Source organism: Amphiura filiformis, chromosome 7 (genome assembly GCF_039555335.1).
Source record: "Amphiura filiformis chromosome 7, Afil_fr2py, whole genome shotgun sequence".
NCBI lineage: Eukaryota > Metazoa > Echinodermata > Ophiuroidea > Amphilepidida > Amphiuridae > Amphiura > Amphiura filiformis.
The window spans coordinates 54,343,234-54,368,620 of NC_092634.1; the positions used below are offsets into that span (position 1 = coordinate 54,343,234).

The 25,387-nt window shown below is 37.7% G+C and overlaps 1 protein-coding gene across 1 annotated transcript in view; it reads left to right on the forward strand.

Moving 5' to 3' along the window:
- Nucleotides 1-4,900: 4,900 nt before the first annotated feature.
- The window catches only part of LOC140157952 (mesenchyme-specific cell surface glycoprotein-like), a 34,171-nt gene continuing 13,684 nt past the window's right edge, over nucleotides 4,901-25,387 (forward strand). The window contains exons 1-5 of the mRNA XM_072181199.1: nucleotides 4,901-5,382; nucleotides 21,581-21,790; nucleotides 22,470-22,597; nucleotides 22,630-22,652; nucleotides 23,064-23,193. Coding sequence (XP_072037300.1) covers nucleotides 5,112-5,382; nucleotides 21,581-21,790; nucleotides 22,470-22,597; nucleotides 22,630-22,652; nucleotides 23,064-23,193 — 762 coding nt within the window. The 5' untranslated portion in view covers nucleotides 4,901-5,111. The remainder of the gene's footprint in view (nucleotides 5,383-21,580; nucleotides 21,791-22,469; nucleotides 22,598-22,629; nucleotides 22,653-23,063; nucleotides 23,194-25,387) is intronic.

Genomic DNA, 25,387 nt, shown 5'->3' on the forward strand with positions numbered 1-25,387 from the left:
AAAAATGTACCGGTACATTTCAAAAGGGATACCCCCTCCCGCACCCACCCTCTTCAGCGTTTCGCGCCTTTTGTTTCGGGCAAAGATTTTGCCCCCCCCCCATATTCAAAATCTTCCGGAGCCTATGTAGCCAACTGCGATTAGCCGGTCGTCAGGGTGCGTGATGTCATTTACCGAAAGCTGTAATGTGTAGGGCAAAGGTGCCCGGTTGGGTAAGGCAACTTTCGAGTTAGGAGGGAAAGTGAAAAAATAAGAAAGGTGTACAAATCTTAAATATCAGGGCGGCGCGGCCAGCATCTATAAGGGGCAGGACTTATCACGCAGACCCTCCCCCTGGCTACAACAGCTTACAACACAGTCGCATTCTCTAAACGATAGGCCTACTGAAGAGGCGTGTAAGGTGGTTAATTCGCACAGAACGAGATACTTATCATGCTTATGAACCAAAATCATTCGTCACATATCCAGTGGCAAATGTAGACTACTTCGATAACACAATTTTTGCTCATTGATATATTGATATAAAATCTAAAATTTTAGAAAAACGATGAAAATTGAATATTTATGTTCTAAAGACACAAACTTAGGGAGCGATCGTTATTTATGGCAGGGGGGGAATGGGTAAATTTAGGGGAACACGAAATTTTTTGTGGTCTTGAGGGGGAACCTGAAATTTTAGTTGAACCAGGAGGGGGATTGTTAAATTTTAAATGGAGAAAATTGGGAAAACAAGGGGAACGCGAAAATTTTGAGCGGACGCGAGGGGGAACGCGAAATTTTTGTCGATATTTCTGCCAAAACACCCATTCCCCCCCTGCCGTAAATAACGATCGGTCCCTTAGAAACAGTTTTCTCAACTTTTTGAAATACCGTAAACGTTCGCCTAATGGCGCTTTTGGATTCTTAGAAATGTGAGAGCGCCATCCCTGTAAAAGCCGACTATTATCACTGATCATTAAGGGTACGTGTAGTTAAAGGGTGAAACCTATCGACACATACAATTATGAACAAGATCGAACAAACTTGTTCATGATAATGCGGTAATTATTCACCTGATACGTTGTGGCCCAGTGAGCAGAGCATTAGACTATAGTGCGAGGAAAAAGAGAACTTGTGGAGAAGATTGATGGTTCGAATCTCATGCAGTAATTTCTGACAGATTATGATGTCTGTCAATGTTTTTTTTTTCTGATTTGAGGAGATTTTATTCTCTATTTTCTTGATTTCATCTTTAACATTGTTTATATAATTTTATTATTTTATCTTGTATGTGTCTTCTTTCATGATTCTTTTGTTTTTGTTTTTTGTTTTTGGTTGATTTGTATGGCGCTTGCAACTACTGAGGTTATTTGCGCCAGTACTCACTCCTTTGTCAAGTTGCACCTGTATAATTCCATTCAGTCAAAATACATAATTATCTGCTTCACTGCACCTTAGTTATTTCTATCTTCTTCATGCCTATCTCGTTGTATATCTTTTGCTGTTTGCTCGTACGATGAATCCAAATTTGTTTCCTTGTCGACGTGGTAAAAACCAAACAGTGTCTCTTCAGAGCCACCACAGGCTGAGTCAGCCGAGGAAGGGCTAAAACGTGGTCAAATTACTTTGCATGATCCTACGCTAGCTTGACTTCCCCGCATCCAAGCCTGTTCCCCAGAGCCCAAGTTAGCGTTATCCATCCGACACCACGTGGAGGTTTGGGTTGAGTTGCCCGCGAACAAATACTTTGCCAGCTCTACGGGCCTTGTCGGACTTCATGATTCTTTGTTTTTATCGTTTCATTTTAGAGTAACTCAATCCATTCAATCAAATGTTGTAATGAACCTATTTGATTGTATAGGCATTTGTTATGTGTGTGAGACGAACTGTCGCGTGCGACAAGTCTTTCAATTCGCGCGAGTGTCCTTGCCTATGCATCAGTGGTCATAAGAGGTATATCATTTCATTCGAAGGGGGTGTCCCAAATATACGGGGGTCATAAAGTCTTGGAAAGAATAATAGGAGGGGTCATAAAATGTTTTATGACCAAAATGTATAGGAGTCACACGATGACCACAGAAAGTGTGTTATTTTATTAAAAAGACTGATTTCAATACAATTTTGGGGTTTGGGATCATAAAATTTTTGTTGCCGAAATAGGGGTGCGCAATTTTATTGACGCAGACTTTTTGTAAATTTGGGACCCCCCTTCCGAAAAAAAAATGATAGCCCTCTAAGAGGATTCAAAAGATAACCTCTGCCCCAATAATCCCGAGCTATATTTGTTTGAAACTGTTCTACGGAGGATGTATCATAATAGGCTCAGTCTTCAAATGATATAAATAAAATTTGAATGAGTGAACGAACAAAATCATACAACGACCAACTGAATAGAGGCTGTGCATATGACGTATCATCCCGTAAATATTGCGGACTGCTCAAAGTGCATTCAACAAAAGCATGATTGCATCTACCGCGACAGTTCGTCTCACACACATAACAAAATGCACTACGATCAAATAGGTTGATGACAGCATTTGATTGAATGGACTGCACTGCGCCATGATTACGGGGAAGAAACCGGTTCAAATCCTTTGTTTGGAGCCAATCGATAAACGCAAAGCCTCTATAGCTATCATTGAATACTGGCTATGCTTCCACAACACAATGAGAACATGTTATAAGGCGCTTTGGAAGGCACACAATACCCCAATGGCTTTCCATATTATGTGCACTCAACAACTATTCAGTATCGAAGCCCGGTATCGAAGTTACGTAATGTTACTATGTCAACGGGATCACTCGCTTAAGTAATGCACCACGATCGAAACAATCAGTACACAAAAAAGGCATACCAAAATAGCGTGATCGTAATGATCAACGCTCTGCAGGGTCTATTGTTTCCGATTAGAGCGCTGACATATTGGAAAATGTTGCCAATCAATATTCATGAGAGTGTACATTCAACGTCCAGTTTGCGAAATTGGGTGAGTTGTGTTTGGTAGGTGTGAAATACATCTGACTGGGCGTTTTAATTACGTAACGAATAAAGGCATTAGCATCATCGAATGGCTGCCCAGTGCTGTTATGTGTTTAGTTATTATATAGGCCTAATAATTATTATTAAATATATTCATCATTCCTTTCTTTTCCCTTCTCTGTACTTATTCTTTCCTAGGCCTACACTTTATCACTCCCTCGCTCTCATTGTCCCCTCTCACCCTCCCTCTCTCATTCCCATAATTTTCCTTATATTTCTATTTATCTAGGCCTACTTGTCTTTATTATATCTTTTTATTTCTCCCTTCCTCCAGCCCTCTCTCATTCTCCATATCCCCTCCTCCCCTCTTCCTCCCTCCTCCCCTCCCAAGACTTCTCACAGAGGTGAAACAAGCACACATTTGGGATACGTGAGTACAGTGGTACCACTTTACACATGACTGCCCTTACACATGACTGTAGTGTGGTCACTTATTGATACTCGCCTGTTGTGTAGAGCGTTAATATGATGCCGAATCAGTGACCAATTTAATGGCGGAACCCCTTTATTCGAAACAATGGTGCCACTTTTATGAATAGCCTGTCGCAACTTCTAATCGGCATCAAACGAACAAAAGATTATATAATCTATTGCGACTCTATTTCTATTTAAAAGCTCTTTGGTAATGATCGCCATACAAACAGTGCTTGGTTCCGATACCATCACGGAGTTACGTAACTACTTCGTGGTCTGATAGTTATATAATCAATGGTCTGATCTACTTGGGTTCGATCCTTTTAAGAAAAGAAAAAATAACTGATCATTTATAATGCATAAATGAATAAAATAATGTAGTTACACAATTTGAAACATTGAGGCCGTTCTATTTGTCAAAGGTCATTTAACTGTTAAATGTAGTGAAAAATATATCACGCATTGATAGGTAGCAGGTGGCGCAAATTTTGTCAGCGGTTTTTGTTGCCGTTTGTTCGCAGTGCCTATTTATCTTTAAAAAATAAGAAAATTAAAATTAAATTTAAAAAAATTCACAATATTCGTTCGTAAAATGGGGACAAAATCCAAAAACATATCTTGACCCTTCTTCACATAAAATTGGGGGCAGAAACCAAGATTCGAACAAGTACCATTCACCATTCGAGGCGCACCCTCTACCGACTGAGCTAACGGGTCAGACAATGGAAGGGTGTAATTTTGAACTGAAGAATATTAAACAAATATGAAGAAATTACAATGTTATAAAAATATTTACCAAAATGAGTTAGGTATAACGTATGAATCGATTTACAAATTAAGTCCAATGGCACTTTGAGAAAGAATACCTGAAGAAACCCCAAAACATTTGCTGCTCTAGCAACTAACCTAGTGACCTAAAGTATTGGGTCATGTCACGATATTTTTTCTGAGGCATTATGTCCAGGTTGCTCAATTTAACATACACGTATCCTTAATGCTGTTGAGATTTTACAAGGATGGCGCTCTCACATTTCTAAGAATCCAAGAGCGCCATTAGGCGAACGTTTACGGTATGACATTAAACTGTTTTAATACCTTATTATCCCCAAATTAGGTCACAATTGAAAAAAGAAGTCAAATTTGATACTTTTTGTCCCTTATTTTAAAATGAAAGAAGCAGTAAAAAAAAGAAATCTGACAAATCACAGAAATTGAGGAGGGAGGGAACGAGAGCCAAAACATTTTTTTCGGCCTTACCCAACCAAAGAGGCAATGCTACCATAAACATTTCAAACCAGAGAGCATAAAATTGGGCATAAAATGTGACAATTTGAACTTTGTTACACGACACGAACTTTATAACTCTGTATACTGAAAGACGAGCTAAAGACGCGTCCATAGCTGATAATATTCATTATAATTTGCAGTACTTTTTTTTCTTCTTTGTAACAAATTTGACAGTAACAAAATATATTGTTATGGTATTTGAACTTTAAATACAAACGAACGAATTTTTTCTCAATGTTGGCTTTGATATCCATGCATGCATGTCGGTAGTAGGTATGGTACACACGCCCACCGACCTGTTTACAATACAACTTATTGGTAAATACATGTACAGTTTGGCGGATATACTCCAAAGTAGCGACACTGAACATCTTTGCATCCGTACTCCAAAATGACATCCTCTTGGACCAAAAACGTATTTTTTGGTCTGTTTGTACTGTGTGTATGTTGGATGACAGTCTTGTGCGAAGATGAGGACGAGGAGACTTCCCAGGAGGAGACTTTTCATGGAACAGCGATAGTTTTGAAGCCTCTCTCCCAGCAATATGTGCCATACGACCATGTAAAAACGGGAGACGATACGGATGCACAATATGGAATTGGTATGAACGCAATTGATGCAAGTGCTTGTGATGTTACTACAGGATTTGTCTATACGGCTGGTAAGTATTTATTTTGCTATGTTTTACGATTATAGGCCTACCAACATTTCAGCTGTAAAAACCAAACAAAATGAAGAAGGAAAAAAAACACCCCAAAATTAGATTTTTGGTGGTGCGGCGCACAGCCGGGCTTCCAATCTTGATCGCTAGATTGCGCGTTCGAACCTAGGCAGTTCCGTTGACTTCCGCTTCACGCAAGACGTACTATAGTCAAGGCAGAATAAGAGCTGAAGAAAACTTTAATAAGATGAGAACGGATGCAAAGATTTTAGTGAATTTAAACCCGACTGAAAACATTTCATACGTTGGGACCGTTCAATATTTATGCCTGCTGGGGGATGGGAGAAATGAAAAAAAAAGATAAAACAAAATCGCGACCCTCCTTGCTTCCGTTCAAAATGCACTCATTCCTCCCTTTTTATCCATTTTAAACTTATAGTATTCCCCCTTCGTAGTCAAACCAATATTTTAGATTAAATCCCCCTCAAGACCCCACAAAATTATCAGATAGGCCTACAGCTCTAAAATATCCCATCCCCCCACACCGGCGTAATATTAATCAGTCCCTTGATTCGATCTGCAAAGTGGATACGTTAATTTAAAATGCTATTCATGTTATTGTCGATTATGTTTAGGAAAGGTTACATAAGTGAAATCCTGTAACTTCTGTAAAGTGTTGTTGTTCAGATATTGCATAAAGACCCTTTTATCATATCTTGCACTTGGGAAATTAGGGTTATAAGAAAGGTTGACTTGAAAGTTGGAATTAGCGCCAAATACCACGAATACAATCAACACATTCCCCCATGCGAGTAGGGGCTTTACAGTTTACCTGCATGATGTGATAGCTCCCCTGTATAAATGTTATTTTTATAAATGAAAATTCAGTGAATGTACGGTTGGATGTATTTGTCCTGGCAAAGGTATTTTAGTTGCGTATATTTTTGGCACCATCGGGGAGCAAGCAATTTTAGCAGGTCGAAAAAAAGGTGGGGGGGGGGGGCGATTTTTGGTGGGGGGGGCGATTTTGGCATGTGCATGTAAAGGGTGGGACATTTTGGCACGTCAAAAAAGGGGGGGGAGGTTTTTGGCACATCAAAAAAAGGGGGAAAGTTTATTGGCACGGCCAAAGGGGGGCTTTATTTGGCAGACCATTTGAGAATTCACCACCCCCGGGGGTTACACATAAATATTGCTCAGTCCCTAAATTGTACAGTGTTGTGGAAGCAAAACATAAGGCAGCTATGTCCGGTAGGATTGTTGTTTTCACAAAACGTTTGCAATATATTGAGCAGGGGGAGGGGTACTTCGTCTTGCAACCCAGAACATACTGAATCACAGCCCAGTTATAAAACGCTATAAACCTGTGCCCCAACAAGAACCTGTTAATATTATTTTCAATCATGTGCTGGGAGGGTAACAAGGGGGGGGGCAAGAGTTCTGACTGGGGGAATTTGCCCCCTCATGAACAACCCCACCCCGCGGCGCCGCCACTGATTGGACCGCACACTCCCGTTTAAAAAATCCGAAGTTGGTTATCCCGCATCGTAAGGATATCAAGCGATTCCATCATGTTTACAAGCTTTTGCATCTCCAAATGCTTTATCTGTTTGGCGTTACTGATGTTGTCATGGTAACTTAGTAATTGAGTTCCATTTATGTCATCACATAACCATAGGGTCTCTCCATTTCTCTAAAGTGGATTCATAATATTTTCAAGCCGCAAAATCGTGATAATATTAAAATACCAATAAATTATTATGTTACCCATGGTCCTATCATGCCTATATGTTATACTTCGTTGCCAACGTTTTGTTTACAACTTGTTTACAATGTACACAGTTTACACAATAAATGCAATGAATTAAGGTGGCTGTGTACTCTCAGACATGCATGTAGTAAAAGTGCAATAACTTTGTAATTATTCGCGCAAGACATATAAAAGTATACAATTTTATGAAGGCAAGACATCAATAAATATTAATATAAATACAGATTTGGGGTAAAAACAACAATTCTGAAGAAAATCACAAAAAAGTGAGTTTTTGGCAATATTTGTTAGGTACATCATAACAAAAAAAAACACTCTTTCCAAAATATTTTATTTTGTTTTTAGCTCAATCTTGAGGCTCCATTCTAAAAACGGTTTTTTATTTTTTGATATTGGCCTTATTTTTGAGATATTGACCATATAAGGCATCAAATTGAACTTTTAAAATTCACAAACGCTTATTTGCACAAAGTGATGCCTAAAATCGAAAATAGACCAAAATATAAAAAAATGAGAAAACCGTTTCTTGAGTCGATCATGCTTTTTACAATGATCATATTTGCTTACCTATAGATGCTGTATTTATTGAGTTATCGTGTACCTAAATCGTCATTTTACCGAGAAAATGAACATTGAAATAATGGCCGTTGAAGTTTAAAGTGGTCACATTTTGCACTTTCATCGAATCTCACAGGAGAATGCGGCAGTTTTCGTTTTTGTACCTTATATTACGTGAACATCGGGTAAATCCACAGCCCCTTGAGAAGTTTGAGCGAAATCCATTCATAACTTGATATTTAAATCGGGGAAAGAACTTGAAAAAACCCACATTTTATCAGCTAAAACGGAGCCATTTGACCGCTAGGTTTTTGTGAAATCAGTGCTTCCGTGGTGCTTCCATGAGATGCGCCGCGCATGTAGATACGCGTTGCATATGCGTAGCGTATTTGTGCGTTAACAAATTGCGCGATACGCAACGCGATGCGCGGTTGCGCGCGTGTACCCTGCTGGTACAACAAAGATTTTCTTTCCTTTTCAATTTCAAATACGAGTGGAACAGTGAAATAAAATCCTTAAAATATTGCAGTTGGAGTTTACAAATCTGGATTTTCATTCCTTGTATTTATAAAAAACATAACAAAGTACAAACATATCAAAAAAACTCAATTTTGCGAAAGAAACAATGTCTATAGTACACAGCCGCGTTAATTAAATGACACGTGTTACCAGATGACTACAATAAATAACACAGTTGTCGTTGAACCTGACATTGGAACGATTTTTACAAACAGCCCACACAAACAAACAAACAACAACAGAACGTAGGTGTTTCATTTTGAGCGCAATTCTACATGCATATGATCTTTGAACTGAGTAGTTTCATCTTCTTTGAGCATCTCAAGTAGTTTCGGGCCCAGACTGCTTGTAGCTCAATCGCGACAGTAAGCGGCTGTGAATGAGACTATAATCAGAGAAGTCCAATCCTTAGAAGTACGCGCCGTGCTTGAAGTTAATGTAGACTGCATGGACGGAACAACTTTTAAAACGGACTTTTTATTTTAAAATAAAAAGTCCGTTGCTAGAGATCTGATCCGTTGCCATGGACTCTGTACTAAAACCAGTCTCATTTATATATTATCCAATTAGTATTATTTGTACAATGAAAGTTTTGTGGGTGTTTTGATTACTATCTTCTTTTGTATCGAAATATTTCGTACATGCTAGCGTGGTTTGCAGGTCCATTGATCTGGCCTTGAAAATGACAAATGCTATATAGCATGGCTAGTATTGTAGCTGTATATATACACAACTTAACAAAAATCCTAAATATACTTCTAAAGAAATATTAAAAGTCTATTAAAATAGCAGGATAATAAATTTTATTAATGTACCCTTCCTTTTGATTGAAATAATTTCTAAAATTCAATACCTAATGATCGATGCGAAGGTGAAAACAACATTAGGCGCAGAGCTGCGCAGGGTAGGCTAATATTTTTTCAATGTTCAGGGTGTCCACGATTCCTGAAATAAATTAGTCCAGTTGGGCACATTATATTTTCGACTCACCATGTATATGGTCGAATCCAACGAAAAGTGTACACGCCATGTTCAGGGCCATAACTTAAAAGTATTAATCAATTGGCATTCGTTTTTGTATTGTGTTTATTCGCCTTGATCATACGCTTCGCGCCATATATAATAAGACCCCTTCTGTGAAAAACTTAGACACAGAGACCCCAAAAATGCTATTTTTACCCATTTTTTTCAAAATATTTCTTAAAGTATTTTTAAAAACATCTAAATCAGTTATGAAAAGAAGTCATTGGATTGAATCTAAATTGATTTCCTGAAAGGTGTGTATCAAAGATTGCCTGTTCAATTTTTCACATATTTGTACATAATTATGAATTTTTGTGATAATTTTTTGAGTGGTATTTTTTACATTACCTACGAATACAATTTTTCATAGCACTAGATATATCTTTAAACCAGTGCAATGACCTTAACATTATTTGCCTCACTAAGGTGGCCGTTCCCACCAAATTTCATGAACCTACAGCAGTCTATGGCAATATGACCCCAGATGACCTTGAATGACCCTGACATTTTTGCCTTGTTTCAGTGGTCGTCCCCACAGAATTTCATGAACCTGCGACAATCTATGGCGATTTGACCTCGGATGACCTTGGATGACCCCAAAATGACCTTGACATTTTTTTTCTTCTTACAGTAGTCGTTCCCACCAAATTTCATGAATGTGCAACAATATATGGCGATTTGACCCCGGATGACCTCAAATGACCTCACAATGACCTTGCGATTAGCAAATTTTTCGCTGAAAAGCAAATCAGGTCAAGAACCTCTGGCTGTGCTACTGTCCGCCAAGTTTCATCACTGTAACTCGTACAGATCTCCAGATAATCTATGCACAAGGTTATATTGCTTGATATGCATAAATCATGCAAATTAGGTACTTAATTACCATATTTTGCGACAAAAACCTGCTAAAATTTGGAGACTACCAATTGCCACCCCTCCACCAAATTGCATCACAATACGCATAACCAGTTCCGAGAAATTGCACTCGCAAGCTCGGACGGACGGACGGACGGACAGATGGACGGACGGACAACCAGGAAACATAATACCTCCAGTGGAGGCATAAAAATGGAAATCACTAATAAATGCGCAATTGATACAAGCTTTGATATGTCCAATACTGAAATGCATTGCATTCGGACATCTTTATGTCAGGCGGATTTATCCGCCTGATATACTGTGAAGCTCTCAAATCTTCTTTCTTTCTTTCTTCTTTAGTAGAACCAAAAATTGCTACTAGTGCCAGACGCTTGCACCAATTTTGACCATTATTATGTTTTGATGGATCCAAGTGTGTGAAAATATTGGATCCAACACATAATAATGATAAAATTGGATGCTTTACGCCCAATATTTATTGGTCTCGCTATGATTTGTAAAATATTGGACTCGACTACGTCTCGTCCAATATTTTAAAACTCATAGCTCAACCAATAAATATGGGCTCAACAATCCAATTTTATATCAAACTTGGCCACAAGAAGCACTGACCCAAGCTTAATATAACTTCTACATGGATAGGGATCAAAGGTCATATAAGGGTTATTAGGGGTCATTTTGTGAACATCTTAAAAATGCTACTGCTCCTTTAAATGACATGCTATGACCACCAAACATGGTTAGCAAGAACCGCTGGCCCAAGCTTCAAATAAGTTGTACCACAGATTGGGGTCAAAGTTCATGTAAGGCTTGATAGGGGTCATTTTGTGAAAATATTTGTGTGAAATGTTATGAAGCAGCTATCATTAGAGGCAGCAATTTGGGTGATAACTTAGGCAGGGAGACAGCTTGTCTGCTGTTTTGATAATGAGAGATAAGCATAGTAAATATTTTGAAAGTCTCAACATATTAAATCTTAACCACAGTCTAGACCAAACTGAACATGTCAGAGATTGTCCAGTGTAGGGGCAGTAGTGTGGTTTTGGGTAGATAGCTGACAGTGGATCTCACATAAGATTTTCTTTCTTTTTTTTTGGGGGGCTATTTGCTATATGGACCAAGTATAGGCACGGGGAACTGTGTTAGGAATGCACTTTTGCTTGGTTATATGGGAAAGTGCGGGAGGGCAGCGTGGGTAGGGGAGGAGGGGGAGTCAGGTCAAATTCAAAGTTAATCCGATGGGGCTGTAACTCAGAGAAAATGATCACTGACAATTGAGGAATATGAAATTGCAAAGGTCATCCGAGGTCAAAGGTCAGGTCAAATTTAAAGTTGCTCCAATTGGCCTGTAACTCAGGGAAAACAATCCCTGACACTTAAGGAGTATAAATCCATAAAGGTCATCTGAGGTCAAAGGTCGGGTCAAATTTTAAGTTGCTCCGATTGAGCTGCAACTCAGGAAAAATGATCCTCGACACTTCAGAAGTGTAAAACCGCAAAGGTCATCCGAGGTCAAAGGTCAGGTCAAATTTAAGTTGCTCCAAACAGTCTGTGACTCAGGGAAAACAAACCCTGACACTGGAGGAGTATAAAACCGTGAAGGTCATCAGAGGTCAAAGGTCAGGTCAAATTTAAAGTTGCTCCGAATGATCCCCGACATTTCAGGAGTATAAAACCGCAAAGGTCATCCAAGGTTAAAGGTCAGGTCAAATTTAAAGTTACTCCGATCAGCCTGTAACTCCGGGAACACAATCCCTAATACCTCAGGAGTATAAAACCGGAAAGGTCATCCGAGGTCAAAGGTCAGGTCAAATTTAAAGTTGCTCCAATCGAGCTGTAACTTGCAGAAAATGATCCTTGACACTTGGGGAGTATAGCATGAGTTTACCCGAGGTCTAAGGTCAAACGATGCTAATCAGAATCAATCACCGCCTGACATTCGTGGCTTGTGAGCCACAGTAGCTCTAGTTATTATTGTGTTTAGCTGCCAGAAATTCTAAATGGCACAAAGGTAGGTTTGGTAAAAAATATGCATTACCTCCGAATACATGTTAAAAGCTGTGCCATTTCCACAAAGTGAGAGAATAGTAAACAATAGTTAAGCAATAGGTGCAGGGTTTCTACCAAGTTTCAATAACCTGCGTTTAAATATTTCTGAGATGTCAACAATAAAAGCAAGTATTCGTAGGTAAATTTCGGTAACCGAATGTTACCTACGAATACACTTTGACATCATGACAGTATTGTGAAACACCGCCATTCATGCCAATGCCCATATTGGTACATAACGAAGGCCTGTATGTTTGCTATCAAATCATATGTCAATGAAAGTTGCGAATTCACATACATGCCCACCATGCAAAACTGAATACGGCTTAATTGGTGAAAAATATGTACTGAAATAGACGACGGTCTGCTCATTTGAAAGAAAAATCAGATTCAAAGAAGATTAGAAGGGATAAATACTTGGATTTGTCAACTGTCATGTGTGCTTCATTTTAAATGTTTACCGACCTTCTGGTTTCTTAGTAATTTGTGTCCAAATTGATTTATTCGAAGGTAACTTTTGACGTTTTCGCTAAGGTTACCTACGAATACCATGGAAAAACGACTGTTCTCATTGTCTCATGATCTAGACAACACATTGATGGACCCTGGTATAAAGCTAATTGTAGTTGCCCTCAAACGAAAGGCCACAAGACGTAACTGACTCCAAGATGGACTTCACAAGTCTGCTATAACGGTTTTAAGCGATTTGTGTGCAATTAAGCAAATTAAAGTCACTTTAGTGCCTTTGTTTCTTACTTCAATCCTCTTTCAACCGTTGTGAACCGACATTATTAATACATGATAGGGTCTAAAGTATCAATAAACGCACATAAAGAAAATAATACATTCAAAGTGCTTTATAAAATGAAGTTTTGATTGCGATATCCACCAAAAGTCTAATTCTTACCTACAAATACTGAAATGTTACTTACGAATACAGCATAATACATGACATGTGTAATGAAGTGTCCCTACCAATGGAAATTAATTGTCAAAAACTTTAAGCGGTATAAACTCAATATAGATATTGTTAAATCGCTCATGTTACCTACGAATACCCAGGTTTCTTCACCTTTTCATTGTATAAAGCGTTAGGTGTATGCGTATAATTCCTAATATTCTTGAAAACATATATCATACTCGTTCTTATACAATGTGTAAATTGATTCATACTCATTTGATAAATAAAATACAGAAACTGACCTAAACTTCATTTTCAAAAATAAACTAGCATAAATTGACTAAGATCATATTGATCGCGTTATAAAAATAAAACAAATATTTTCTGGTTGAGTTAGCATTTTCCTGACACCCTGTGGTCTACATTACCGAAAAAAGCGTTAATGGGAATATTCCATTTGTTTTAGGTTGATTAGTATTGCGATAGTGAAAGCATCCTAGTGGTATTCGTAGGTAACATTGGGTTTTGATATCACATTTACTATCACACGTCCTGGATTTATTTTTCAAGATTAGTAATGGCACTTTTGGTTCCTATAAGGCCAATATGTCATCAATCAATGGGCAAAAGGAAAAAACGGTGGAGACATTTTTAGTTCGGACTTTTATTTTTAGCCCGTGGACACTTTTGGTTGGATTCGACCATATACATGGAAACTACCGTACCGTATTGCTATGTGCAATGCAAAATAACTACATTGTATTTGCCGTACCCGATCCTAATAATGGCCATATTTACAATATTTTCCCAGATATTTTGCGCGTTATTTTATGAGCTTTTATGAATTTCAGACTGAATATTATATACGAAATTAGATATTTAAAAGCGGTGTTTTGCCACCTGCGAACATTCACCTGCGAAAATGTATTTTTTGTGGTATTGCATATTGAACTTCACCGCGCAGATAGATACTAACCAGAATCGGTTAATACAATCTTTGTACATGTAATTCAAAGCTATATGATTGAACACTGATTAACGTGGACAAAGCTGTCCAGATCCATTAATTATAATGCCATCATCCCGTGTCATCATCAGTTTCACCGTATAAACACCATCCATGGACAGCAATATAATAAGTGATGAGTATGACAATGATAATGGCGTTGGTGATGATGATGATGATGATGATGATGATGACGATGATGATGATGATGATGATGATGATGATGGTTTATGGAGATGGTGGTGTTGTGGTATGGGTTGGGTTTTTAGGCATGTTTTTGATCAATGATCGGAGGTAAAAAGCAACAAAAGTATATAATGATATAACTGATAGTCAAATGTTATTTGTTTGGGTATACATTTAAATACCAACTTATTTCTATCAATGGCTCTATTCGAATTTCCATTAATGTCATAATATGAAAAACCGTGTTCGGAAGCGAGTGTCTTTATCTGTTAATTCTGCAATGTATTACCTGGAATGTAAAGTATAACTTCATTTGATCTCATTATGTTTTATTTAACACAGGCTATAGCATACTAAATTTAATTGAACATGACCTTTTCCCGAGAATATGGTATTTTTAGTGGTATAAGAATATTGATAGTTATTTTATTTAAATGTATATTTATAAGAAAGTTTTACCTTTCAAGATTCATTTCAATGCCCCCGAGGCCCGCACTATTAAGTATTATTAGCGACAAAGCATGTCGTTTCAACATTTTAACTATATAGCTCCGACATAAAGATGCCTTTATCAATGCTGAATAAAATGAAGTAAACTAGCATAACTATAATAATAACTAGTTAATGCCAAAATAGTAATAAATATGTAGGCCTACATTTGAAATGCTGTCTATACACGACATGCACGACCAGACTATGGTTTTATGGTTTACCTTTACGAGTGTTAACCCCCCACCCGCCCAAAAAAGCAACAACAACAACAACAAAACAAACAAACAAACAAACAAGCAAGCATACAACAAAAAATATTGGAAACAATCCGCGGTGTCTTTCAAGTATTTTTTATAACTTGAGACCAGAAGTAGTATTTTTAGCAGTGTCCCCCAAACCTTAAAAAATGTGAACGTCAGTCTGTACATTTCTATAAGGGACCGTTCACAAACACTTGATAGGGGGGGGGCTGATGCAAAGGAATTTCATCGCGAAAATTTTTCGGGACCCCTTTACAGACCTCAAAAATTTCAGGCCCTCCCCCTTTTTGGCATGAAAATTATGGGTCAACCCCATAGAAAAGTATATAAACTCAATTTTCTCAGGAAAATGTGTGGTCATTTTTTTCCGGGCCCCCTGAGGAGGGTCAAAACTTTTTAGGGCCACCTTTTTGCAACAGGCCCCCCTAACAAGTGTTTGTGAACGGTCCCTTAACATGATAAATAACACATGAATGCACATTTTCAGTTGAAATGTGTTCCGAACAGAACAGGCTAGTCTGCGGCTTTCAAAAATAAAAGTTAATTTTTAAATTAAAACTGCTAAAACTTGTCCGTTTCATGGATTTTTACCTTTTGACAGCGACTATTATTTAGGTGCGATTTGGGTCAGTGATTAATAGTTACAAATTCTCTCATTCCAACCTTTAACACCCACGTTAAACAATTTACCGTATTATGTTTTGTGACGCTTTGTCCCAGGAATGTCAATTATGAAAAACTAGTGGAATTATATTTTTGAATGAATACCATGGAAACTAGAAGTAACAGTTTCTTTCATAATTCGTTGACAGATCAAACGCACTCTTTCACGTTGTTAGTTTTTAATACTTTCACATAATGGTCATTTATAATAGTCTTCCATATACCAATTAATCGCTCTAGATTTTGGAGGACCGTGCGCGTGAAAAGTTTTTCAATATGAAAGCCTTACTTTCCATTCTGAAAACATGAAAGTATAGTGAGAAACGGGAAAAAATATTACATAATTATTTGGAAACCAAAGTTGGCTTAGTCCGTTTTGCTCATGAATTTAATGGAATCAGTTAAATGTTTGCAGGACAACAGCAATTTCGACATAAAGTCGTAATACGACATTAAGTCCCCCCATAAACTTCGTGCTAAATGGCAATAGCTAGTGTGGTTTCTTTCACCTGACCTCATTAGTTCGGCTTAAAATGGACAGAAACGCTACTTTTAAAACCATGTTAACAGTATTTATGAGTATTTTGGGTACAGAAAAGAATATCAAAACTAGAATTTGATGGAAATCGTACATTATGACTTTAAACGTGCTACGTCCCCATTATAATGTAATGTCCGAAACACCGTCAGTCATGATGCACTTTCTTTTACCAGAGAAGATACATGTAAATCACACAAGATCACTTTTCAGATATCTGATAAAACGCCTTGCTATAATAGTGTCACCAAGTTGTGGTTCATTTTGGCATCAATTGACACGCACGGTTTATCACGTTTTTTGGAAGAATTTTGGGGAAAATCGTGAACGCATCATTGGCTTAGGAAGCTAAGATTTTCAACTCGGGGGGGGGGTGTCTGAAAATTGAAAAAAAACCCATGTATACATAATTAATGTGGGCTCCGGCTCACTATAATACCAATACTTGTTTTGGTGAGATTTTTGAAATGCTACAATCCCCGAAATTTGTCTTGAAACATTAAAGCGTCTTTAGGGGAAAATAAGTCCCCCCACTCCCCGTGCAATGTTGAAACGTGCAAATGTGTTCAGCGTGTCTCCAAAGTGTCGCAACATTGAATGATGGGGGGGTGGGGAAGGGAAAAGTGTTAATTGATGGCCCAGCTTTCTTCTAATTTTTTTTCTATATAATTCCAAATATTGAAGAATTTTTATCCACATTAAAAATACAATTTTGATTTCATTCAAGATGCTTAATTGCAATACTGGGTAAAAACCACATGTGCCTGCTAACGGTCAAAAATTTTTTATTGCATGAGGTGAAAGGGGTTTGGTAGTAGGTTACAAGAAGTCACATCAAAAATTCCTCCGGAGCTTGTTGCCATAGCAACGGCAGATTTTATGATTTTGGCGATTTTTGCTTATTTTGGGGTGAAAATAGGGGAAAATATGCACTTTTCTGAATTGCTCCTGACTTTAAATTTGAGGTCACATTAAAAAAACAACCTTACCACCATAAAGTACTATCTTTGTGCTTTCCCCAGATGCAAGAAATATTTCAATAATATTTCCCTATGTGCAATTTTAGGGCTGGGCAACATTGCCAATTTAGCACTTTTGAAAAAATGCAATTTTTACCCTATCTTTGAAGTCTAAAAACTAATTTTGCTTGAGCACCGAGAATTATTTCCTCTTTGTTGGTACTTGGGCAGACATTGCCCCTTCCAAATTTGGTAAAAAACGTCTGGGGCTATTTGACCTGTAAAGCCAGTGTTGCCAGAAAGTTTGATCATTTTCAAAAAATGCATTTTTCGAAATAATGAATTTTCTACATATTTACTCATGTAACCTTTAATACCACCAACTTAATTGAAATATTTGCACACTTTGCACACATGATTAGACACAGACTGCAACGGAAGCAACACTTTGAGGCTGGGGACAAGCCCTGTCTTGCAAAAACCGGTATTGCCAGAAAATCTTACTTTTATCCAATTTTTCAATTTGTGCGTTTTACAATTATTTATTCGGTTAATTTTATACTATCAATGTTAGTTGTATAGAATGTGCATTTAAACATCATCTGGTACAATATAGGTTCAGACACATGGGCGAGCTTCTCGACAGGTGCCTTAGTACACCTTAGGCTTAGGCGACCTTGAGGATACTAAGCCTAGTTTTTACCAAAAAAAGTTATTTTTACATGGGAAATTTTTTGAAAAATGACATAATCTTGGAAAGTGTATCATCTTACTAAGATATATGTTTGGATCATAAAAAGTAAATCACATCATTTTTCTGTGACCTATGGTTTTTGACCTGTGACCTCTTGGAATTTATAGTAGGCCCAAAATGCAGGTTTTAATGATTTTGGTCATTTTGGGCAAAAATTGACCTTTTTTTACCATTTTTAGCAATGCTTTGCATTACAAAAGTTTAAATTACACTTAAGTTTATTGACAAAATAGGGCTTCTTTAAGTTTAGGCTATTGAGAGAATTGAACGAGTATGCAGTTTCCATGGCAACGGCTATTAATGCTCATTTTAAAGTAAATATCTGTAAAATAGAGCTAATTTCCCAGTAAAATTAGTTTAAAAAAATGATGTAAATGACCGTTTCCATGGAAACTGTCTTCTCTTTGAATTCTTCTAATAGCTTAAAATGTTAGGCTAATAAAACAATTTTTTGGCTTGATGATAATCCTGTTAATGCGTATCTACTGAAACTGCTGATTCTTGATTACGAATCCAAAAGGCATGGCCGAGTGAACTCGTATCAAGTGTATTCTCTGATTTAAACCACTGCTTTATACTAACAATAGGCCTACCAATACTCACAAAATTTACTGAACAAATCTGAAGAAATTATCACAAAAACATCCATTGTAAAAAATACATGCAGTAATTTTACGGTCATTCCTCCCTTTTCTCTTTTTCCCCTTCCCCTTTCTCTTCTCTTCTCTCCTTTCCTCTTTTTTTGGAAGGAGGGGGAGGGTGGCTGGAAGGAGGAAGCCGCCCCCCCCCCTGATTTCACGTCTGGGCCTTGGCGGGGATATTAAACTGCATTCCATCACCCGAATGATGAAAGTTTACAACACAATATTCATTGAATTCAACATTGATTTTTAAGCCGGTATAATCCAACCAATTGGGCAGTAACAACACCAGTTTGATGCAGACGGGACCCAGTAATGGCCAACTGAATTTTGACCATCACTTGGCTCAATGGATTCTTCTATAGGCCCACTTTATTCGCCCCAAACACTCAATGTGGACTGGGATGTGGCCAAGATCTAGGCCCACATACATAACATTTTTCTGGTATGCAGGATTTGGTAAATCTTTAGATCCTTCATGTTTTATTATAAAGACCATCGAATGTTATCTTCCACAGTTGATCACATCCTTACATACCTGAATCTGGGCATCTCGGGAGTGGAATATTTAAAATTGTGAGTCTTTCAGGGAAAATGTTAAACATCAGACCTTTCAAAGGAAAGCTTTAGTAAGGGTATGGAAGTAAGAGAGGTCTTCTTTTGTGTCAAGTGTTATTTAGCAATTTATTATTCACAATCAAATTAATCAGAGCAATTTTGAAATTTGACCCGTACATGATGTTTGACCTGAAGTGACCTCTGCTGTGATTTTAACACATTCCCCTCTCGGTTTATATTCACCAAGTTTGAGCCCAATCACAGCTATTTCAACCCCTAAATGACCTTCGACCTCAACATCCTTTAGGGTATTATGTATTATATCTTTTCTTCCTTTAATGATCATATCATTGTTACCATGATACTTTTGGAATGGCAATTTTAACCAAATTGATAGCATATACACAAACGGATAGAAAATTATCTTGAGGATTGTGTTAGAAACTAGGGAAAATGGTTGAAAATAGGGAGTGTTTTAATGGCAACAGCACATCATGACCCACTAGCTTCATCACCAGTTGGATTTTTACTTGCATTCTATAACTGGTAAATATTGTCTGCATGGTTGTTTCCATGTAAACATGTGAAGACAGTGATGTTACCTTTCCACCCTGGACAAGTATCCCGTCAACAGGTCCTGTTCCAGTATAAACGTAGAAGTAGTAAGAAATTGATGGCATCGGAACAATAAAAGGAAGTCTTAATTTAGGGGAGAATTTCAATGAGGGTGTCAAATAATGCAAACGTCAATATTGATGCCCGCATGGGAGTTTGAAGTTTATATTATTGTTCGTATCATTCATTTTACCGGGCTATATTTCTAAACAAATGCACGCATGATTTGACGAACTCAAAAGTTACGTTATGGGTAAATTAATTGTCATATAAGCTGGTAACATTAGGCCTACTTATGAATTCCAAGAGGTCATAGGTCAAAAACCACAGGTCACAGAAAAATGTTGTGATTTACTTTTCTGATCCAAACATCCTTCTTAGTAAACTGATACACTTTTCAAGATGCATATAATTATGTCATTTAAAAAAAAATTGTCCATGCAAAAAATGACTATTTTTGGTCAAAACTAGGCTTAGTATCCTCAAGGTCCCCTAAGCCTATGGCTTGCTATGCCACCTGTCGAAAAACTCGCCCATGTGTCTGAACCTATATTGTACCAGATGATTTTTGAATGCACATTCTATTCAACTAACATTGATAGTATAAAATTAGCCGAATAAATGATTGTAAAACACACAAATTGGAAATTTGGATTAATAAAGTAAGATTTTCTGGCAATACCGGTTTTTGCAGGACAGGACTTGTCCCCAGCCTCAAAGTGCTGCTTATTATGCAGTGTGTGTCTAATCATGTATGCAAAGTGTGCAAATATTTCAATTAAGTTGGTGGTATTAAAGGTTACATGAGTAAATATGTAGAAATGCATTATTTTGAAAAATGCATTTTTTGAAAATTATCAAACTTTCTGGCAACACTGGCTTTACAGGTCAAATAGCCCCAAAGATTTTTTACCAAATTTGGAAGGGGCAATGTCTGCCCAAGTACCAACAAAGAGAAAATAATTATCGGTACTCAAGCAAAATTAGTTTTTAGACTTCAAAGATAGGGTAAAATTTACATTTTTTCAAAAGTGCTAAATTGGCAATGTTGCCCAGCCCTAAAATTGCACATAGGGAAATATTATTGAAATATTTTTTGTATCTGGGGAAAGCACAAAGATAGTAAGTACTTTATGGTGGTAAGGTTGTTTTTTAAATGTGACCACAAATTTAAAGTCAGGAGCAATTCAGAAAAGTACATATTTTCCTTTATTTTCACCCCAAAAGAAGCAAAAATCGTCAAAATCATAAAATCTGCCGTTGCTATGGCAACAAGCTCCGGAGGAATTTTTGATGTGACTTTTTGCAACCTACTACCAAACCCCTTTCACCTCATGCAATAAAATTTTTTTGACCGTTTCAGGCACATGTGGTTTTTACCCAGTATTGCAATTAAAGCGTTTCAAGGACATATTTCGGGGATTGTAGGAAAATTAACCATGCCAAAATGTCAGCATGCTGCATTCGTATTAAACTAGCCTGTTTCGGCAACCGGCAATAGGAATGTAGGAGCGTAGCCAGGATTTATTTAGATTTTGAAAAAAAAATGGACATTTTTGACCAAGAAAGCATAAAGAACCCAATTTTTCATTCGCTGCGCACGCAAATGGGCAAATTTTGACTGAAAAAGCTTAATAAACCTGCTTTGTTTTTCACTTGCAACGCTTGCAGTGGACCTTTGAGCTTGTAACTACAACTTACAATTTGATAAAAATGGGCCACAAATGAGGCATATCAACGAGGAGCCTCTGCCAACATGCCAAAACATCAAAATGCCGAATTTGGTCACATTACCAAATTAATAAAGTTATTGTCTTTTTTTTCAGGAGCGAAATACATTCATATCGTAGACTTTTCCAAAGCAACCAATCCAAGTTTAATGTACAAGAAGGAACTCAACGAGAAGGTATCTGACATTGAAGTATGTGGATCAAAGGTTGCGTTCCTAATAGACGGTAATCCAGGACGTGTTGACATCTATAATCTCTACAATAGTGAGAAAAATACCTTCGAACTCAATACAACTATAGCTGAAGGTAAAATTTTGCTGATCCTCAACTTCCTTTAAATAATATGCTTTTTTAAGTAATTTGAAAATGAATATTAAAAATATACCATAAAAATAATAATATAAAGCCTATCTGAAATATTTTACAACTTTATATTGCTGTTCAAGGCTTCGACTCATTATAGCTTAAATATGATCGTAGGTTCGAATCCCTGTAACGCCAACCGCAAGGCGCTTCACCTTCACCCAGGTGTAATGGGGAACTGTTATGTACGTGATAAAAAAACTTAAGTGCATATACATGATATGTGCTTTTAGAGGAGCTGCACTATATAGGCCGTCGCAATGTTGAAGAAGGCATGGGACTACGCATTTATGAAAAAGTCTGGAAAAGCTGGAAAAGCGCGTAAAATTGGCCAAACACCTGAAAATGGGCTGAAAATAAATAAAACTGCGAGAATTTTGACATCAAAAAAGACTGGTTTTGGCTGGAAATTCTCATGCCTGTTGAAGTGAAATGATTAGGCCCCTGGTGAACCTCGGTCATGTCGGTGTCAGCTGAATAAATATTAGCTACATTTAAATATTGTTGAAATGTGGTATAACGATGAAGTGTACGTTAAAATCACCAAGACATACTTATTTACTGATATTCTCACTTTATCCACGAAAAATACACTACATTATGTATCTTGTATCCATTTTAGTTGGTTTTGGTCCAAGTGCTATGATCTTCGCAGATAATTGCAATGAGATAGCCGTCGCGAATGAAGGAGGACCATATGAAGACAATGGCATTTTGTTGATCCTGAAGGCTCTGTTGGGATCATTCATTTAGACGGTGATAAACCAACTCTTAATATTCTGGATTTTACTAAATTTAACGACAGGTAAATAGTGTGAGAGTCGAGTCCTAACAAAAGTGTGGATTTCTGTCAAATGTAGCCTAGTATGGAAGCTCGGCGCCACCCCAGGCTTCCCAAGATATACGTATATCTTATAATCTTTAAATAAAACGGTCATCATATAATTATTTATCATATTTTGATAAAGGGGAAAACTTACGAAACATTTTCTTTAACTAAACTTTCTCAGGTACAGCTTATTTTGGTTTAAATTGGCTGTTCCGTTGCAATCCAAACTTACAACACTTCAAAGCATATGGTAGTCTAACCGTGCTCACATGGATTCTATATATTCCTGATATTTGATGCCTGCATGATTAATTAGTATTTCAGTGTTCTTTTTAAAGCGAAAAACAGATTACTGAAAAAATACATGATATTTGAATGATATTTCAGGTCAGGTGAGTTTGTTGCGAATGGGGTAAGGTGGCCATACCCAAACCAAACCACGTTCTCCCAAGCCATGGAGCCAGAGTCGATTACTCTCAACACGGAACTCGGAACCGTTGCTTACGTCAGCTTGCAGGTAAGGGAAGGAAGATACATTATAGACGAATCCAATTTCCCGGGGGGGGGGGCACTCACATGTTAAGGTGGTACGGGTATGTGCGGCGGTCAAGGGTCCCTTTTTCAGGCTCTCCGGCAGTTCCTTAAGCCCCACATTTGAATCTAATCCAGTTCTTTGAGCCTCAAACTCTGACAATTGTAGCTCTTTAAGCTCAAATTTAGAAAAAATTTGGAAATTTTTAGCTCAACAGCCTATAATTTGGCTCAAATTTCAGTTCTTCAAGCCCCTATTTTGCCCGAAAATCAGTTCTCAGTTCCCAAAGTTCGGCGCTCCGCGCCGCACACCCCTACCAAAATTAAAGTTCAGTGCCCCCCCCGGGCCAATTTCACGCATTCCTACACCTCAATGGCAGCCATTAGCTGGGTCCCCGTTAGACTATGCCATAGTCGAATTTTATTAAAAATATGTTATTATTAGTCATGATGAACCCATTTCGTTTATTAAAATTAAAGTATTCAATAGTAAAATGGTCATAAAGAGTTAAAATATCAGATAATTAGTGACAATAAAAGTAACTGAATGCAACATTATCTTGCATAATTATAATGGCTCACTTTAATCAGTGTTAATACTGAACAATTCTGATTTTGGAATCTACCAGTTTATTGATAGCGAACCCCGAAAATCCCTTGGGAAGCTAACAAACAGAGGGAGTGCGGTGACTGAAAAGATCAGATACAGATGTGAAAATCTATCAGTTGCACACAAATCAATATAAATCAGAGTTTTATGCTTAAATGTAATGGCCAGAGTATGCAAAATGGGCAAGTGGACTACAGAGAAGTCTAGGTCCCCGTCGGCTCTATCTCATGCGAAATGATGCGGCCTTGGAGGGTATTTTAAACTGCATTCTATCACCCGTGTTCACGTAGACAAAAGAATGATGACAGTTTACAACACAAAAGAATCTAACATGGAATTTTAAGCGGGTTTAATCCACCCAATTGGGCACTCACAACACCAGTTTGGTGCATGAGGGGACCCAAAAAAGGCCGACCAAATCCTGACCATGACTTGGCTCGTTGGATTCGTCTATATTGGGGTGTTGGAGGCCCGGAGGAGCACATCATCAATGGAGTTGAATTTTGGGAGTGATAGGAAAGATTTCTGAAGAGAAAACTTTAGAGTGGGGACCAGCAGTGGCGTAGCCAAGGGGGGTAAAGGGGGAAGCTTCCCCCTGTGAGAAGTCTTGCCCCCTCTTGGATACTGGTTGCCCTGATATTTAGATTTTTAGGCTATTTTATGTACTTTTTAGCCCATTTCCGTCCAAGTTTCCCCCCTCCTTGAAAGTTCCTTTGCCTCCCCCCTTGCCCACCTTCTGAAAAAGTGTTGGCTGTTGGTTACAGGCATGAGTGTGAACGTTTCTTGAAAACTAATAATATGAAAAAGATCTGAAAAAGAGCATGAAATTGCCAAAACGACCCAAAAAATGAACTGAAAATAAATTGCAGAAAACAGTCTGTCGTTAATATTTGGATAAGAAACCTATTTGAAGCACACACTCTTGACTGCTCCTCACAAGAAGGAGGATTGAGAAATCATTTTAAAAGTCACATGTACTTCCATCACAACAAACTAAAACCGTATAAAAATGTTGAAACTTGTAACATTTTGTAACATTTACTGCCAACATAACATAATGTAGACTAAGGTTATGAGAATCCACCTAAAAAAAGAAAGGGGGGGGGGCGAAGCTGGATTTTTTCCCGGGAGGGGGAAGTCTAGAGGGACGGGGTCCAACTTAGTCCTTAAAACATACAACAACAAAAAAGTCAGACCATTTTATGAAAACATAATGCACTACGTCACAGTGGCTCCGGAACCCGGGGGGCAACCCCAATAATTTTGGTGGCTATGGAAAAGTACCATTGGGCCTCCAATAATTTGGCCAGGCACCACTGGGCCCCCAAAATTTAACATCTTCCGGAGCCTCTGCGTCACTGTGCAACAAGCTGCAAACAAGTGGATAGCAAAGATGTTTGGCATGCCTGGTGGAGGGGAAAAGTTTTTTTTTAAAGTTTTTTTTGTGCAAATGTAAACAGTGAGTGGGAACAGTGCAGCTTTTGCCAGGTAACTGTTAACATTTGGTTCAAATCAGATTGTGATTCATCCAAAATATCATCAGTTGGAAGTATTATGGATGATAAATGAT